The 20,196-nt window shown below is 41.5% G+C and overlaps 2 protein-coding genes across 2 annotated transcripts in view; one reads left to right on the top strand and one right to left on the bottom strand.

The window, feature by feature from the left end:
• The window catches only part of LOC119647326 (protein fuzzy), a 150,828-nt gene that overhangs the window by 25,002 nt on the left and 105,630 nt on the right, over positions 1-20,196 (top strand). The window lies entirely within an intron of this gene.
• LOC119661461 overlaps positions 4,525-20,196 on the bottom strand; it is a 60,998-nt gene continuing 45,326 nt past the window's right edge. Inside the window, exons 3-4 of the mRNA XM_038070822.1 lie at positions 11,284-12,405; positions 4,525-5,011 (exon numbers count right to left, since the gene is read on the bottom strand). Coding sequence (XP_037926750.1) covers positions 4,590-5,011; positions 11,284-12,405 — 1,544 coding nt within the window. The 3' untranslated portion in view covers positions 4,525-4,589. The remainder of the gene's footprint in view (positions 5,012-11,283; positions 12,406-20,196) is intronic.

The raw sequence follows: 20,196 nt of genomic DNA, 5'->3' as shown, positions 1-20,196 counted from the left end.
TGTGCACTTCACGCCCCTGTGTACAATCGTACAGTTTAGACCGATATGCCCGAAGTGCTGGTAGTTATCCGGTATTACCGAAGTGTGTCGGATCCCCGGAATCGATTTTTTTTCTTTTGCATCAATTGTATCTAGATATCGTGTAGAATATATGAGCAAAGTGATTTTTTTATATTCGGGGTCGTTCGGAAATTATTGTTTTAAATACGTAATAAGTCACATGCCAGATTTATGTTGATCGCCGTAATAAAGCGCGTATTTATCGGTTCGAATGACTTCGCTAAAAGGACAAGAATTGAAGCCAAGGCTGTACATGTGTTTCTTCACGAAATCTAGGGTTTGTGGACTAGGTATAGCAGATTAATGATCAGTTAAGATTGTATGGCTAAAAATCACATTCTACTTTCTAAATGCGTTTTTCTCGAAACCGCATATTGAAAATCTGCTACCAACATAGCTCAAAATTTATCCTTTGAAATTTTTTATTCATTAAAGAAGCCTTAAAAAAACACTAAAATTCACAAAAAACGGTTTAAAACGCCGCCAAAAATTTAGCTTTTCATATTTCTTAATAATCCTAGTTTACGGACTGTAGTTAAGTCTGCACGTTAAAATGCCGTTTACTTTTTTTCGTTAAAATGATCGCAGCGCCCTCTAGCGTGGCAGCAGAAAAACGGCTTTTTTGGAGATGGGTATATAAATTGCTTTGTATTTCAATAACTAACTATGCTATCGAGCTGAAAAAAAATTAATATATGGTCAAAAATTCGTATTTGTATCTTTATCCAGTTCTTCACAAAAAAAATCTAAAAAAAGCGAAAAAACGGCCTTCATACGGGATGACCCCCTAAAGCCCTAATGGAGGATATACCCAATTTTGATAACTTCAATAAGCTCTTGAATGGGCTCAAAGATGGCCATGAACCGCCCCGAATGCGATTTAATCGGGAACGGAGGCCTCTTCAAGTGGAGAGCTTTATCCTTTTTGGTCACAAAGTTGGCGACCGAACTTACTTTAAGCTGTTTTGGTATATCGGCTGGATCTGTTTCCCGGTGGAGGCCTGGAATAATTAAGGACAGTATTTTTAATGAACAACGGGTACTTTCGATGGTGCTCAACGGACTCGGCGAATATGAGGATCCTATATGCCCTCGTGTTTTTAAGGGTTGCTTTCAATCACTTTTTCTTCAAAACCCGCAGAACTTGTGGTACATTCAACTGACACCCTTTAATGGGAGGAATCTTTTCCTTTTTGTTTTTTGGGACTGCGGACTGGTTCGAATTAGACGGGGAAGGGAATGTCTATCGCGCACTTACATGCTTACACCTCTCCCTTTTGTTCTCTTTCTGCGAGCTGCTACAACCTTGAATGGGTGTTGTTTTATCCCTGTCTAAAAAAACTTTTGTTGTTGTTGTTGTTTTTAAGGTTTAGTGTGAAATAAAACCTGATTAGTATCGTGTCGATGTTTGTGTGTCGTCAGAAATTGGGCTTGATTCTGATACTGGCTGAGACATAGAGGAGTGAGGGCTTAAAATGTGTGCCCCAAAAAGTATAACAGGTCTCGTTCTTAGAACCTATCCAACCGAAAAATTTATACAAAATCATAATGGTGCAGCTGTACGAAATCTAGGCCTCAAAATACATCCCATTCCGATATCTGCTCAAATAAAATTAATCTTCTTCTTCTTTTTCTTCAGCCTTTGTCCCGTTCACAAGCGGGGTCGGCTCGTCGTGATCGGCTTCGCCATTTGGCTCTATCGAATGCCTGATCTGGATGCAATCTCGTGTCAAGCCACCGTTGTTTAGGCCTGCCTTTTGGTCGTTTATCATCGACTTCGATGTTCAGACCAATCTTGGCAAGTGAATTCTCGTTTGCACGAATTGCGTGACCATACCATCGAAGACGCCTCTGTCGCAACTTTTCCACGATCGGTGCAACCACATAACGATCGCGGATATCCTCATTTCGGTTGTGATCTAAACGTGTGACGCCACTAGTCCAACGTAGCATCTTTGTCTCCATTACCGCAAGACGCCGTTCATTGTCTTTTATAGTTGGCCAACACTCAGAATTTGCTTGCTTGCGTTAATGCCTGAAGCAATTTCATAACGTAGTTCTCCATTGGCTCATAGTGTTGACCCGAGGTATTTAAATCGCTCAGTTCTGGGTGGATCACTGCCGCTGACAGTGAATGTGGCTGTTTCATGGGGATCGGTCGTCAAAAATTCAGTTTTGTTTAAATTCAATCTGAGACCGTGTTGCATGAGGCGATCATTCCATTTTTCAACAAGTTGCTCAGATTTGGACAAGTTGCTCGAGATCATTTTTGCTATCAGATGCTAGGAAAACATCATCTGCATAAAGCAGTGTGTAGGGCGCTGGACGTTGGATATCCTGTGTGACGGTATCCATAACAAGAACAAAGAGAGTGGTGAGAGGGCGCTTCCTTGATGAACACCAACAGAGATACGAAGCGGTTTTGATACACCAGCCATACTTCGACCTTTACTTTTCGGATCGTGGTAGAGCAATTGAACCCAGCGTACGAGTTCTTCTGGTACTAAATCGTAAAGTGTCGTAAAGCATACCAGATGAGTTCGTGTGGCACACGGTCAAACGCTTTCCCTAGATCCAGAAATGCAATTTAAAGAGGGCGATGCTTCTCACGGTGTTTCTCCAGGAGAAACCGCGCAGCGTGTATTGCGTCAGTAGTTCCGCAGTTTTTTGACAAATCCGGCTTGATTCACGGTTATTTCAACGATTTCGCGAATACGGTTGTCAAGAATGCGTTCTTCATGGTATGGGAAAGTAATCGGATCGGACGGTAATTTGAAGATTCTGCTGGACTACCTTTCTTTTTCCATATTGGAACAGTGGTACTTTCTTGCCAGTCACATGGTGTTCTTCCTTCCTGAATAACCCGATTAAAGAATTCACTGAATCACAGTGTTGGGTTCCAGCTCTTCGCTTTCTAGAGCTCAGATGCGATGTCATCAGGTCGTCTGGCTTCCCCGATTTCATTCGTTTTATTGCCTCCTCGACTTCAGTTGCGCTGACAGTTAACTCCTTGAGGGTTTTACGTGAGCACCTGTCTTGCGACTTAATCCCACGGTCTTCTTAAGACACGGATTGATTTTGTGACCACAATCAGAGCCCCGCTGAGACAAGCAACAACGGTACCGGTCTATACCAAGTGCATGGCTTAGCATTCATACTGGTGGATGCAAGAATTACCTAAATCTCTACCGAACTAAGGAGTACGGCACCAGTGTTGAAACGCAACACCACGCCGAGGCCCGAAGGTCACTTCTCGCTTGAGCATAACCACAGCCCCAATGAAACTCCCACTAGGGGGCCTACCACAAATAACCGAGCTGTACTCACATACAACGGGAGTTCACCCGAAGTATGAGAGTCCAGGGGCTATCCTGGTTCCCATGGTACCAATATAGGTTTCGTGACCAATTTGCCACTTCAGATGAGTCCCCGTGCAGACTCGGGTCTGATCGCCCTGATTAGGCATTCGCCTTCTGCATCACGGCCGGCAAGCCAAAGTGAATACAGCGTCTCCCGGTGCCACCACTATGGAGGTTCTCCTCGGCCACTTGGTTTTGGTTTGGCCGACAGGGTTGCCGCCCCGGCTTCCTCTGCCACCTTTGAGCATCAGTTGCGCTGACAGGTGGAACTGGTCCAAATGTCAGCAATGATTGTGGAAGTGGAGGATGGGCAAATTTTTCAGTCGAAATCTGCTCGACGTATTCTCGCCATTTATCCGTTGCAGCTCGACGGTTGGTAAGCAAAGTACCGTTCTTGTCATTAACACAACAGAAGTGTTCGATATCCTGTGTACGATCGTTACGGCTTTTAGCAAGTCCATACAGATCTTTCTCGCCATCCTGAGTGTCCAGTTTATCGTAAAGATTTTTGTAATGGTTTTCTCGGGTGACAGCGACCGCTTTCTTTGCTTCACGGTTGGCATTCTTATAAATTTGCCAATTAGCAGGCGTTTTATCGCCGAGAAATTTGTGGTAGAGGCCTTTCTTTTCACAGACTTTCATTTCATTCAAAGTCCAGAATAAAAATAATAGATTTTTAACGAACATACATAGCCGTGGTTCGCACCAGAACTACTGATGTGCAGAATAATATGTAAGAATTTCAGCTTGATCAGTTCAACAGAATTTTAGTTCTGCTTCCCACCACTTGGAAAAAAATCGTTTTGAGAAAACTACTTTTGAAATTTCCTCTTTGAACGCACATCAGCATGGAGTGTTTTTTTCTATTTGCTGTAACTTGGCAAATATGGGTTTCGAATATCGATTGAAAATTTCTACAGTATACTCCCAACATATTTAGCTTTGAAAATATACATATATAAAAGAAAAATCGCTCCAAAGGAAAACGCCCTTAATTCGATATATGTAGCAATAAATGGCTGTATTAGTCTATTATGAAATCTGTATTGGGACTGGAGGAAACCGCATAACACCTACATTTGTGCTAAATACTAGAAGATGAATATCGTTTCAAATGTTATGCGTTTATTTACAACAAAAAAGCAAATTGAACTAATTGAAATCCATTGTTCATGATCCAATCGCTTCAACACTCAAGCACATGCCCCCTACTGGAGCTAAAGTCGTAGAAGTTAAAGAATATTCTAGAACTGCTGGTGTCTTGCTGCACGTTTTGAATCGAAACTTTCTTAGTAATGATGCTAATCCAATACGAGATTGTAGACGTCCAAATCTTGCTCCGATGCAATTCCGAGGTCCACTTCCGAAAGCTAAGAATGCCATTGGGTGTCGTTTCTTCACTTCCTCTGGTGCAAAACGTCCCGGATCGAACATTTCTGGATTCGGGTAGATATCCGGGTCGTGGTGAATCGAATATAAAGGTATGAACACACGAGTTCCTTTCTCAATAACTTTATCTGAATTAGGAACCTGATAATCACAATTGGCTGTTCTTAGTAGTAGAATGGCTGCTGGGTACTTTCGTAGAGATTCTGAAAGTAAAATTTGTTTATATTTATTGATTCGATGGTAAATCAAAAAAGGCTGAAGTGGTGAAAAATAACCTTTTTTTCATAAAAAGTTTCATTTGAGAACATATTATCCAGTGCTCTCTTCTGAGAAGTCCGAGACAATCAGTGATTAAGTAAGCTGTTGCCTTGGCTATTTTCAAAACCTCTTTCCAATGAATTGTTGGATAAATGGCGTTTCACTCAGGTAAAATTCTGCAGAAACTGCATGGCAACAAGGGCAATAAGATCCATAGTTACCCTATACGCTATAGCGATCTTTCTCATCATTACATGTTGAAAACTGGGGCACCACGCTAAATATTGGCATCCTCACTGGAAAGTCGGACGAACTGCCAAGAAACTCATTGGTACGGTGTCAAAAGCTGCGATATAGAACGGAACGCGGGAAAAATGGCTATAAACTTCTCTATTTGGGTAGCCCACGGATTCAATCTGGTATCGGGTCTCAGAGGGTTTCCATGATCCCATCGAAGAAGTCGAACGATATGATGATCGGCTGATGAAGCTCACTATTATATCAACCGATGGCACGATTCACTTCTTCACGACATGCGCACCGGAAACAGGTTGATCCGACACCGAGAAAGATGCCTTCTGTGAACTTCTCGATACAAAGACCTGTAACGTGCCTGCTGATGATTATATTGTCATTGCGGGGGACTTTAATGGCCATCTGGGTGAAAAGGCAAACGGCAACAGGTGCCACGGGAAAAAGGGTTTGGAGCACGCAATGGTGGTGGTGAGCGTATAGATTCGATTTTGTCGATACTTATGACGTTGTTCTTGTGAATACTGGGTTCATAAAACGATTGACTCATTTTTCTGCACTTTATGGTGGGAAGATAAAACGTCAATCGACTATATCCTCATAAGACGGCGACATTTAATCACTGTCACTGAATGCAAAGCCATTTCCTATGGGACCATTGCATCTCCACATTGACCGTTGATTGATGTCTTGCGAATTAAGCCACCTTCAAAACAATGTTAGGAGCACGAGTTACAACGGAGGTTTCGAGAGAAAAAAGAAGAAATGATCTCACTTGCACCAATGCCGACCATTACGAACCTAGAAGAAGCGTGGACACTCGCAATATATAGTCTGGTAAGCAGTTCATTATACGAGAGACTTGACTTTGGAACGACTATTTTCCAAATGAATGTCCGTGAAAAAACACCTCTACCATAAGTTTCTCGACAATAAAACGTTGGTCAATTGATTTTTGAACGCAGTCTTGACAACCCAGTTTGTCAAGCGAAACTACCGACGCAATACACGCCGCGGCGTTACTCATGGGCAAACACCCGCTCTTTACATTGTATTTCTGGATTAAGATAAGGTATTTGACCGAGTGCGACACCAACTTATCTGGTAGGCTCTGGGGAACACCTAGAACTAGAAGAACTCGTTCTTTGAGTTAAATTGCTCCACCACGATCTTAAAAGTAAAGTGCGAAGTGTGGCGGGCATATCAAAACCGCTTCGTGTCTGTTCGATGTTCATTAAGGAAGCGCCCTCTCACCACTCCCCTTTGTTTTAGTTATGTACATTACGCTAGCGTCGCATAGCAAAGCTGATCTAGGACAACTTGTTCAAAAATATAGTGATTGCCTCATGCAACACGATTTCAGATTGAATCTAAATACAATATTTTCAACGAACGATCCTAATAAAACAGGCACACTCACTGTCAGTAGTAGTGACCTGTCCAGATCTGAGCGATTTAAATATCTCCGATCAATGTCAATAGTGAACTACGTTATGAAATGTTATACGCATTAGCGTAACCAGGATGAAGTAGCGTCTGACAACTCACGTATCAACGAGCATCTGAAGTCAGAAATTTACCGCATTGTCGTCCACCCTGTCGCCCTCTATGGTTCTGAGTGTTGACCAGACAATGGACGGCGTCTCGCGGTAATGGAGACGAAAATGTTACGTTGAACAAGCGGTGTAACACGTAACGGATCACGTCCGAAATAACGATATTCGCGATCGATATGGCATTGCATCGATTGCGAAAAAATTGCAAGAGAGGGGTTTTCGATGGTCACGTAACCTGCGCTTACGAAATTTCACTTACCAAAATTGATCTGAAAATCGAAGTCGATGGGAAACGACTAAAATACCGACCGAAACAACGGTGACTTGAGACGATGGATGGTAATTTGGAAGCCCCGAGACTGCATCCAGATCAGGCCTTTGGCAGAAATAAATGGCGCAACTAATCAAGACGAGCCGAACCCGCTTCTGAACGGGAAAAAGGCTGAAGAAGAAGAAGTACTTTAGGTTGCATGAAGGTCCTGAGGGTTTAACATGAGCACCTACAGTTTAGGCATAATCCCATGATCCTCCTCGGATACGGATTGATTCGGAGGCAATAATCAGAACCCATGCCTCATGACTGGCACAGCGGTACTGGTTTATACTGAGTACAGAGAGAGTTCAACATTCATATCTTTGGATGCGGGGCCTATCTAACACCTCTACCGTAACTAAGGAGAACGGCGTCGGAGTTGTACAACGCAACTCTCCATTTGAGCTCCTAAGAAGCTGCCCGCGATATGAGCACTACCACAATTGCCATGAAACTCCCCTTGTGGAAGTAGCCAACCGCAACCGTTTTTCCTCTCTCCGAAAATATGCCCTCAGAAGACTCCCGGTTCCTAAGGTACCCTCTTCTTGGCAAGAGCCATTCCAGATGAGTCTCTTGCAGATTGGGATCTGATCGCCCTCCTCGAGTACGTGGGGACGGTACTTCCCAACGGTTTGTTTTAGGTTACAGTAACTTAAGATTAAGATAGAAGAAATAATTTTGAACTACTGTAATTGAAGATTTGTCAGTAATCGTGCAATTGCCACCAAAGAGATATTAATTTTACAGGTTTTGTGTGAAACAATAATAATAACTTATTAAAATCGATTCAATGTCTCTCTGCCTATCCGTTACAACCAATTTACTCAGAAAAAGGTTGAACCTATTGCTACCAAATTTTGGCGAAAAGGTGTGGTCTATGAGTCTCTTTAAATATAGCAAGTTGCGCTATTTTCCGTTAAGCTTGAAGGGGAACTCCCCATACATTATTGATAATTTGAGACACAATTCTGAAAATTTTGAAGGCAATCGATCCAACTGTTACTGACCAAGTTATAGTTATGATGGTTGAAGAGGAGCATAATATTTATCTTTTCAATATGTAAATGGAAATATATGGAGAAATTTTTAGCTATATATGAAAAGAAAGTCGTGCATAGAAAGTATTTTACTCGAAGACGGTTATAGCGATTAACATCAAATTTGGTGGAAAGGTGGGAACTTTGAACGCTCACGCATATAGTGAGTTACACTGTTCTACGTCGAATTCAAGTGGTCCTCATACATGGCTAGTGCGAGGGGTCAAAAGTGATCATTTCTTTGACGGGCTCATTCTCAGAAACTACCAAACCGAAAAATCAGAAGAAAATTACAAGGCCGCCACTGCATGGTGTCTAGGCTCTGAAATACCCTCCATACCGATTTGTATTCAAATAAAATTAGTAATAGTATATTACTGCTTTTTTAGTAATTTGCTGCAAAGTTTATCCTAGCACGACGCAACAGTAATGTAGGCTATAATATGGAACATGAACCTTTCATACCTAAAGCGTAAAGCTTCCGATTTCCCGACTTGTTTATGTTATTTTATATATAAGTCTCGCAGTCGTTGGAGAAGGAGAAGTTGCGCCAATACATCTCTTGTCTCTCGAACCATTCGAGACCCGTCTCAAAAGCGGCAAATGCCTCCGCATCGGAAGGCTTGTTTGGTGTATCCACGCTATCGTCGCTACTGTTGTCGTGGTCGTGATCATCATCTTAATTATTTATTGATAAAATAATTTTATCGTCGTCTAAAATTTGATACCCAGGATCATTAGAATCGTGGCTTAACGAAATGCACTGGATTGTCTTTATCGTATTCCGTGAATCCAGGAATACTTCAGAATAAGTCAACGAATTCATCGAGGTCGTTTCCGATTTCTTCCAAGTATTACGTAGACAATCTACGAAATATTTGGGAGAAAGTTAAAGAGTCCCAAGCGTCGGCTATCATACCTGTATATTAGTAGTGCTTCAGATTTAGTGCCTTCAAGAACGCAAGGAAGCTACCTCCATTGCCATCGTCTAACAGAAGTTATTTTGCTTCCGATATATTCTTTTCGTTTTTTTATGACACTCTGGTCCATAGGTTGGATTAAAGAGGTAAAGTTTGGCGGGGGGTACATTACTTGAAAGTTCGGGTCGCACTTTACCAGTTTTATTATGATACTGTCGCCACCTTACCGTTTTTATAGCGATTTTACACTTTTATATACCATTCGATGAATAATTTCACGTCCATTCACAGGTAAGTTTGTGTTTTTTTTTGGAAAAATCGTCGTTTCTTGAATTTTCCGATAATCAGTAATGGCAATCTATGAGTTCCAGCGGCATAAGCACACGTCATAGCTGTCACCCTTTCTTTGCACACCTTGAAACCCCGTGCAGCAGATTCTTAGCTAACTTCCTTAGCTATGATTTCCAGTTAAGACCGGTCTCGTCAGCATTGAAAACATAGTCGTTTCAGTCGTTCTTGTTCCGGTCATCTTGGATTGTTCAGCCACACTTAAATTTGATTATATTGTTTCACCTTGAATTTGTTGTTGACGTATTCCATGCCGCAATTTGAAATTGTGAAGCCAATCAGCGCTGGTCTTGAAATTCTCTGATCCACCGAGTTTTTTATTCAACTTGTGAGATTTCTCACGCACAAGTTGGCGAGAAATCGGTTCGCCCAAGTTATGTCTTTGTATGAACCAAGTTAAAAAAGCATTATCCATTCATCATTGATCTCTGTCATTTCCATCAGCATTTTTTTATATCGGCGATTGTTACTTTTCCAACACCATAATGAAGTGCTAGAGATACGTTACTTTTATCCTTATCTAATTTCGACAGGATCTCCATTTTTTTCTACCGTAAAAACTACGCTTCTGTTTGGAAGTTAAAGGACTGGACGTTGAAGCCGTGCACAAATTAATTAACAAACGAAATTACATGTATATGTATGTAATAAAAAGGAAAACCCCATATAGGGGTCTCGGGAGAAAATTGTGCGGACCCGCGTTATTATCCCTTTTTGTCATTGAAATTTCTATTCCGGTACCGGGGAAAATCCCCTTCTTTTGTCAAGCTTGCGCGATATAAGAAATAGGTACATATATACTACATTAAAATTATGCGCGGAATCTCCTTAACAACCTTCGATGAAACAAAACACGCTCGATACCTAGCTATGCATAGCGGCAGCGAGCGACAAATTTGCGGCAACGTTGGGATAATCGAGGTTCTACCATATTTATTTTTTGAAAGTTTATTCTAAATACTATTAATAATAATAATAATCGCTGGCGCAACAATCCATATTGGATCAGGGCCTTGAAGTGTGTTAGAGCACTTCATCCAAGTCCGTATCGGTTCACTACAGGATAACAGTACCCTGTAGGAGGCAATGTGGTCAGCATTGCGCTCGCCCGAGATTATTACCTTGATTTGACTCAGCTACTCATTCACAGCTGAGTCGACTCGTATCCGACGTCAAATCACGATACAAATCCCTCTGCCACCAGCGAGATTTGAACCGCGACCTTCCGTACGACAGCCTTGTGCTCTAACCACTAAGCTATCCGGAACTAAATATAATACTATTACCCTTTTTAAACCCGTTATTCCTCAATTAGCAAAAAAATATTCAGTTCCTTTGTTGTCGTTCTTCTTCTTCAGACTTTCTCTAGTTCAGAAGAGTTCTCTCATCTCTCGGTTGCGGGATTTTACTCGGTCGAAGGCCTGATGCGACTGGAATCGCGAGACCCTTAAATCACCATCTAGGGTATTAAGTGATGGTTGTTTTTGTCGCTTCCAATCTCCGCAAGTGAGCTTTCGTCAGCGCGAATTACATTCAATGCAAAATGTGCTGAAGTCGTCTGACGTCTGCTGCAAGAAGTAAAAGCCGCCACGGTAGCAAACGCTACGATAAACATCCCATCCCATAGTAAAGCCTAAAGTTCAGTTCAACCCTTTTCCTCTATTTCTTTATTGATATTTACACCGTTAACAATTACGAGAGTCCAGAGCGTTAAGGCTTGGGGAAAATTTTGAATAAATTTAAAAGCTTGCTATTTTTATTTTACCACTAAACACTACCTGAAATATTTACCATTGATTACTTGGTCAATATACGTCATTTCCTGCAACGCATCGTAAGTAAACTCTCCTCCATGTTCTTTAAGAGTATCATTGATCTGACGTCGAGCTTTTTCCTGAATGTCCGGATCCTTGGCCAATTCATAAAGAGAGTATGTCATATTGCTTGAAGACGTTTCAAACCCAGCCACGAAAAATACGAAAGCCTGTGCAGCAATTTCTTCAAAGCTCAGTTTTTCCTCACCATCATGGCTACTGCTTCCATTTTTCAATTGTATTAGGAGGTCCATGAAATCATTTCGTCGAACATTATTTTTCTCCCGAAACTCAATAGTTTCTCGAACAACTTTCAAGAAAAAGTAACTCACGTCATCTCCTACATCCTTCACCCCAAGTTTTCGTGCAAGTCCTGGGAGTTGTGTCATCAATGCTCTTCCCAAAACTCCATGACGCTTGTTTTGAAAGACAGATTTCCCCATTCTTCGAAATTCGGTATTTGGATCTTTCAAGCTGTTGCATTCTATCCCGAAGGCACAAGTCCCTATAACGTCGGTGGTGAACCTCGCCAATAAGTCTTTGATCTCCACGTCCGCCTGTATTTTTATCAGCTCTCGTAAAGTTTGTTCGAATTGATTCATCACTTCCAATATTGTTGGGTACATAAACTTCATTTTGCCTAAGGTAAAAGTGGGTGTTAGTTTCGATCTGAGCGTTTTCCATTTGTGTCCTTCGAGGGTAAGCAAATTGGCTGACAAAGGATCGTCTCGTTCATTATAATATAGGCCACGATCGTGAAATTTGCAGAAGTCTTTAATGAGTATATTGTGGATCAAATCGAGATCAAGAATTAATGGAACTGGTGTACTGAAGAAGTACATGCCAGCAAATGGAACCTTCAGCTTGAACTCTCGATAGGTGTCATCTAGAGTCTCCTTCAGATGGCGTCGTTTTCCATGGAGACGTAACGTACCAAACGGAAATTTTGGTGCAAAACACGGCACGCCGCGCTTGATCCAATATCGGTACTGAAGTTTGAAAATCAAGTAAACACCAGACAGGACAGTAACCAGTAGAGAACAAAAGATAATCAAAAATGCCATGGCGTTCACTTCGCGCTCGCTTGAACGCCTACAATGTCACTCACTGCGCACTAATTCCGATTCCACTATCGACAATTGTCACACTTCGGAACAGATTCTCTAATTATTTGGATTTAGAATAAATTAGAAACATTTTCACAAATCAGAATGTCACTGAGAGCTTCCGCATTGAGTTTGTAATTCGCTGTCACTGATAACATATGCACTCTGATAAATAACATGAGAAAGCGAAGCGAAACTAGTGGAAAGCCAAGAAAAATCGTGCCCGAGAATATACTACGAAGTTGGAAAGCTCTCATCTGAATGTACACAGAGATATCATGTAGAAATGTTCATTGTTGTGCTTCAGTCAATATCAACGTTGGGGCTGAAAGCCACACTTATTTTCATGCTCCTATCATTTCTCTGCAAATTTCTACACTAATTTTGCAACGATTGCGAGACTCATGAGAATATTGATGAAAATTGCATAAGATTGGGGAGATTTGCAAATTTTCAGCTGGCACATACGGGCCGCTATTGTTCTAGAGCAGGTTAATAGATATGAGTGTTATCACGTACATACCAAGGACATTTGTAGAGAACGGACGTGTCTACAAATTAATATTATTAATAAAAATAATTTAAAGTTGAAATTAAATAAACTTTTATCAAGAATATAAAAAGATATTTATATTACTTAATTAATAATATATAATTTAAAACTTAATTGAAACTAATTTACTTTTGATTTGTTATCTAAGTTACTTTTTCCTTAAGAAGTTTTGAGAAAAAATTGGTTTTTTTGGCTTGGCGGGAATGAGCGGCGAGCCGCCGGCGGGTGGCGGACCAGACCGGCCCCCCACCATAAGGCCTAGAGGCACTCGGATCGGTCGTGGAGTCCGCAACGAGGAGGATCTAGCCTTGAAAACAGCCAAAGTGAGGATAGCCAATCTTGAAAGAAGAAATGGCGAGCCGGCGAAGACACTCGAAGATTTGAAAAATCAAATGACAATATTGATAAAAAAATTGAAAAGCTTACGGAGCAGCTAATGGCTGGGGAGACGGGCCCGCCGTCTCCAAAGGTAGCCAGAAAAAAAGTGAAGCTTTCTTCGACTACTTTTGCAGTCATGGAGGAACCGGGCTGCCTTCAGGGCGAACAAGTTTTCGGCAGCGAATCTGTCCGTATGGAGGACATAGAGAACAGTGAAGCTGACGATACGAGAGTCAGCGACAACGGTGGCGATGGAAATGTCCCAGAAGAGGGTGCGTGAGTTTTTGCTCTAGGTCTCCAAAAAATTGAAGAAGAAGAACAAAATTCAAGAAAAAATGTTATATAATGTAAAAAATAATGGAAGTACGAGTGAAAATTTAAAAAAGTCGGGAAACCGGAAGCTGGGCGTTTCAGGTACGAAAGGTATTTCTTAGTACGTAGCACGTAATATATGCATATATTATGTGAGAATATCCACTTTCGGATGATATTGACATTCATAGTCTTGAATTTGCAAGGAACCGACAACTTTGACGTTTTATAACTTTGTTAGTAATAGTGCTATTTCGACCAAACTTGGTGAAATCATGCTCAATGTTATACCCTATATTATTGCGAAATTTCATGGTGCTAACATGAACTTAAGGGGGGTTTTGCAGCCAATTACTAAAAACTATAGTAATATCAATCGCTATAACCGTTTCTGAGAAAAATGCGTGTGACGGACAGACAGACAGACAGACAGACGGTAAACCGATTTTAATAAGGTTTTGTGTTTTCACAAAACCTTAAAAATGGTCCGACTGGGGATACAATTAGCACCCGAAATAAAGAAAAGGGGGAAAGGGTGCCCCCATTAATGTTTATGAATTAGGTGGTAGAGATTTAGCCACTCTACTCAATGGGAGCGCGGGGCCCTCGAATTTTGTGATTAAAAAGACGGGGGCCGAGAGAGTCCAAGTCAAATGTAACAAAATTGCAGATTACAAAAAAGCACGGGAGGTCCTCGAGCGAGTGAAGGTTCCTCACTTCACCTACACTCCAAAGGAAGAGAAGGTGCAAACCTTCCTTCTGAAAGGCTTGGATGCGGAGGAAGAGGCCGATGAGGTGCTCAAAATGCTCCGGGAGACGGGAACTGAGGTCAAGATCCTCTCAGTGTCACGCTTTAGTACGAGGAGATCCGCTTTGGAAAAACGAATCCTGCCTCACTTCCTCGCGGAGAGCCAGGGAAACGATCTGATCGGCATCAGGTCGCTTAATTACCAGGCCATTCGTTTTGAGCGCCTGCTATGGGGCGAAATAGTCCAGTGTCGAAGATGTCAGGGCTATGATCACTCGGCAGTGAACTGTCAAATGACCTTACGAGGTGTAAAGTGCGGGAAAGACCATACCGCAGCCGAATGTTCGCTGACTGATGCAGATGGCAAGGAAAAAACTTTCTGCGGAAGCGGAAAATAAATAGCATAACAGAATATTTACACAAACAGCATGTCCGCTGCTAGGTTTGCAGTCACAGCGGTACCACTGGATGGTCTCCGGATCATTGCGATTAATGTGAGTTCCATCGTAGGAATCCATCGAAGAGCGAAGCTCCTTGATTTCGCTGCCAGACAACAGTCTGACATAGTCTTGATTTCAGAAATCCACCTCAATCCGAGGCATTCGATAACATTCAAGGATTTTGAATTCGTGAGGAACGATAGACGAAATTGTGATGGGGGAGGCGGTAACGAAATACTTGTGGGTCGCCATTATCGTTTCAGGCATATTAATAGGCCTGAATTTGAAACCTTTGAGTGTATCGAAGTCTCATGTATTCTGTTTTCACTGCCTAGAGAAGGGAATTTATATATTCTGTCAGTCTATGCAGTGGGAAACAATCGAGCCAAGTTCAAGGAGGAATTCCATTTTCTGTTCACGATACTCGAACTGAATAGGCTATATAATATATTATAGCTGGCGACTTGAACAATCCCAGAGGGGTAGATAGAGCAATACCAGATAAAGTATGAATGCGAATTACATGGGTCAGAGAGTACAACCTGGCCCAGGGCAAATTCCTATCTGGATTTGTGCATTGCTGACGCGCGCTTGAACTTTAATTTTAGGAATCCTCAACGGAAACTACAGACTCTTCCTTACTATAGCGACCATAACGCTATTCTTATTGAAGTTCTGTTTGATGGACGAAGAGTTCGCCTTCTGCCGATGGACAGTGGCGTCCACAGGCTGAACTTTAAATAAACAAATTGGAAAAAATTCCAAGAGAGGTTTATTCGGGGATATCGAGAGGAATGGCCACCTCTTGATGGAGAAAACGATAGTACAATTGCACCAGGTGACAGGAACTTGAGCAACGAGGAAATACTTCAGTATCTTCTCAAGCTGGAGAACTTGACGCTGGAAACAATTGAACACGTCGTCCCTAAGATTAAACCTCGCAATAATATGGAAGGATATGAAACTGCAGCCATAAAACGGTTGAAAAAAGTGAAAAGCCTTCTGCTCACTCGCGTCAACAAAATCTATCGGAGATATGGGGACTTTCATCATCCCATATTGGTTGAGTTCAAATCACTTCTAAAGATCGCGCGGGATCAACAACGTCAAGCGTCAACATTATGTAAATGAAGTGAACTTCCAATGGCGGGAGAAGTTAAAGGGTATTTCAGCAAGCGATCCAGATTCCATGTTTACTAAGATAAATACGTTATTCCGGAAGAAGTCACGAATAACTGTACCGAGAATTGAAGTCGGTGGCAGCGAGATACAACACCTTATTGACTCAGGTATAGACACGAATAGTGTAACTGCTGATGCGCAAGGCAATTACATCGTGATGGATGATGCTCTGAAACTCGAACTTATAGGGGAGCACTTTGAATCGGTGCATCGGCCCAGAACGGACTTAGAACTAACGGGATTTTCGGAAATCGTAGAACGAGATGTCCACAATTTCAAATATAACCTGAACGGCACCACAGTTTTCCAATTTAGCTCTGCGTTGCAGGCTGATCTCATACCGAGTGATAATCTGCTTGATTACTTTGGCTCATGTGTAGAGTTAACTTCCATATTCAGAAGAGTAAACAATAAGAGATCATCCGGTATGGATGGCATTCCCAACGTGGTCCTCAGGCATTTACCGGACATTGCCATTCGTAATTATTGCATTTTGTTCAATAATTTATTGAACAATTCCTTCTTTCCAGGACAATGGAAGAAAGCCCGAGTATTCCGGATTTTAAAGAGAGGGAAGGATTCATCCAGCCCTCAAAGCTACCGCCCAATCAGTTTGCTGCCTAACATCAGCAATGTATAGGTTTTGGTATTGAAAGCCTTGAACGGGCATATGAAGAAGAAGGAATTATTGCCGAACGCGCAATTCGGATTTCGATCTGGACATTCGACAATACATGCAATAACGAAGGTAACGTCTGATATTTGCTGGCGGATTAACAATGGTGAGTGCGTAGGCGCTTGCCTTATAGACATGGAGAAAGCCTTTGATACCGTCTGGTTGGATGGACTGATTTTCAGGCTCCTGAAGAATGAGTTTCCCAGTCACCTCGTAGCGATGATGTGTAGTATGCTGTATGGCAAGTGCTTTGTCATTACGGACGGAAATCTCACTACTAACAGAGAATTTCATGTTCTGAATGGATTACAGCAAGGGACAGTGACTGCGCCTACACTTTTTGCGGTATTTGCCGGCGAATTGCTCAATTCTTTCGATTTTAATAAATCTCCTAAAAGGTCGTTGGTTGCCTTTGCTGACGATCTGATAGCCTACACGGCGCACAAGAAGGTAACTGAGGTGCAAGTTGAACTTCAGAAGATGTTCAATGATGCTAAGTTCTTCACGAACAGTTGGCGGATGAAAATCAATGCGCAAAAGTGTGAAACGATTCTGTTTCGAAATTCCTTGGCGTATGCCAGTAGGAACTTGAAAAGGAATTGGAGAGATTTCCACATTGTCGCGAACGAGGATAGTTCTGAGCGCATTCCTCATAAGAAGTGCGTTAGATACCTGGGTGTGCGTCTTGACGAGCGTCTCCAATTTAACGAGCACGTTAAAGTCGCGCTAGAAAGCGCTCGCAAGGCATTCATGTCTCTTCGAAGACTCTTTTATGCTCCACATCTTAGCCGGAAGGTTAAGATTATTTGCTATCTTACTTTGGTTAGACCGGTGCTTACCTACGGGTGTGCTATCTGGTTTAATTTGAGTGCTAGCCAAATGGAGAAAATAAGGATCTTTGAAAGGAAATGTCTGCGTGCTTGCACGGGGCTTAATAGGACTGCTTCGTCAAACTATGAGCACTATGTAACTAATGAAGTGATGTATGCAGCTGCTGCTGTGCCAAGAATCGACACAGTTATCGTCAGATTGATTCGGAATCATATAGTGCGATCTGCTTCGCATGGTGAGAACCCTTGGGTTTCGCAGCCGTTCTACCCAAATGATGGGTATTTCGATAAAACTCTCACGACAGGCTTCATTCCTCCCGAAGCGTTCATGTATCTTGACAGGAATGGTCTAATTCTTGATTCTGCCGGTGATCGGGTTATGTATCATATACATTGACGGGCCACGGACAAAAGGATAGAATACCCCCCGAATTTGACAGTCGGGGCTCCGGGATTCGACTGGAGATACTCCAGAGCGAAAGCAATTGATATTAAGCGGAATGAAAAAGAGAAATCCTGGTACTGGTGGCTGCGGGATGCCGGTTAGCAATGGCCGTGCTCAGTTCTGCCATTTGTTTCTTGGTGGGGCTTTGTAAATATGTACATATTGAACGGGTGCTGATTTTGCCTCCAGTTGTAACTTATACGTACATACGTTATTATTCTTTGTTTCTTTGTAAATATTACAACTGTTATTATTATCTTTTCTAACTATGGATGTTATTGTAAAAAAAAATAAAAAAAAATATATAATATAAAATATATAATTATGATAGTTTTAAGCACAATAATTTAAGTTAAAAGTATCTTTTGAAGCGATAAAATATTTATTACTATTATTACTTTTGTATTTCTTTATTTGCCACTAAGGCCAAGTGAGTTCTGTCGGGTTTTTGACCATTTCCCGACAACTTATTGTAAAATTAGATTTTTATTTCTTACTGTTTCTCTTCTCTGCCTGTAAATTGTTATTCGAAAACTTTGAAAGCCCACAGTGGCCATTAGATTTAAGTTATTTTTGTTATTTTAAAAGATTGTGTTTTATTGTTCATTTTTCCAATCTATATACTATTGTTACCTATTTCTTAAAAATAAAAATGATTTTAAAAACCAAAAACCAATCACGTACATAACTAAAGTCTTCCACCACTAGGACTTCTATTATCAATCATATCGCAGTTTGAATGGACCTTGACAGCATGATCTATTAGTTTGGAAAATTGAGGTATTAATAAGTGAAGGTTGAGATTTTCGTAACCTTCGAATCTCTCAAAACTCTAAAATACTTTTTACTAATTATACAGATATATTTTCGGAAACAGAAGTAGTCGTTGATTTTTTCCCTTATAAATTTAGCACTTTTGTATACTAAGTTCTAACGAGTGCCCTTCCTGCCTAGCAGATCCAGGCAGGTAAAAGAGAAGCACTTATTTATGTAAAGTTGCAAAGTACTGAATATGGTATGGTGGCATTGCTTTTTTGGGTGCAGAAGTCAAAATTTTCGGTTTTTGTCCGAAAAGGGGAACATACAATTTGCGGATCGGGAATGGCTCGATAAGGGGAGGAATGTCGTGACGTCGGAATATTCGTCCAGAAATCAAGCTGAATAATACGTTAGTTTTAACTAGAATATATCCTGAAAATTCACGGTGGAAGACAACAACATTCTACCGGACATCTCACCAACAGACAGAACGGAAAGGAAAATTGGAAACTAGTGAAATAAGCAGAATAAGATAGTCAGTGGGAACTTTTAAACCACTGAAATCACCCGGAGCAGATTGCATTTTCCTACCACTACTCCAGAGACGCCCCGAAATCATCTAAATATTTCTCCTAAGAGTGGTAAGGGCCGGGATAGCCTTAGGAAACACAACAAGGGCATGGAGGCGGCTCCTTTTCACCCTAAATCTTCCAGACCCAGTTACCTGCCATTGCTTGTGCCCAAAACAGCGGAAAGGATTGTAGGCGACTATATTAGAACTAATGTTCTTATGCGCAATCCCCTATAATCCATGTTAACACACTTATCGAGTAGGACGGTCAATCGAAACTAGCCATAGCAGGAGAAAAATGAAAAATATTACACTGGATATATATTGCAATAGTAAAGTCAACCTTCTTCTTTTTCTTCAGCCTTCGTTCCGTTCGCAAGCGGGGTCGGCTCGTCGTGATCGGTTTCGCCATTTGGCTATATCGAATGCCTGATCTGAGTGCAATTTCGAGGCTTTTAAATCCCCATTCAGCGTATCAAGCCACCGTTGTTTCGGCCTGCCTTTTGGTCGTTTACCATCGACTTCAATGTTCAGACCAATCTTGGCAAGTGAATTCTCGTTAGAACGAATTGCGTGACCATACCATTGAAGACAAATCTCACGCAATTTTTCCACGATGGATACAACCCCATAACGATCGCAGATATCCTCATTTCGGATGTGATCAAAACATGTCACACTCACAGACAATGCTCATTGTCTTTTATAGTCGGCCAACGCTCAGAACCATAGAGGGCGACAGGACGGACGACCTTGCGGTAAATTTTAGATTTGAGACGTTCGTTGATACGCCGATCACAAAGAACAGCAGTTGTGGAACGCCACTTCATCCAGGTTGTGTTAATGCGTGAAGCAATTTCTCTATTGGCTGTTGATCTGAGATATTTAAT

This window comes from Hermetia illucens, chromosome 1 (assembly GCF_905115235.1).
Source record: "Hermetia illucens chromosome 1, iHerIll2.2.curated.20191125, whole genome shotgun sequence".
In the NCBI taxonomy this organism is placed as follows: Eukaryota; Metazoa; Arthropoda; class Insecta; order Diptera; family Stratiomyidae; genus Hermetia; species Hermetia illucens.
Note: the sequence above shows the minus strand (reverse complement) of the source record. Positions and strands in the feature narration are given on the sequence as shown.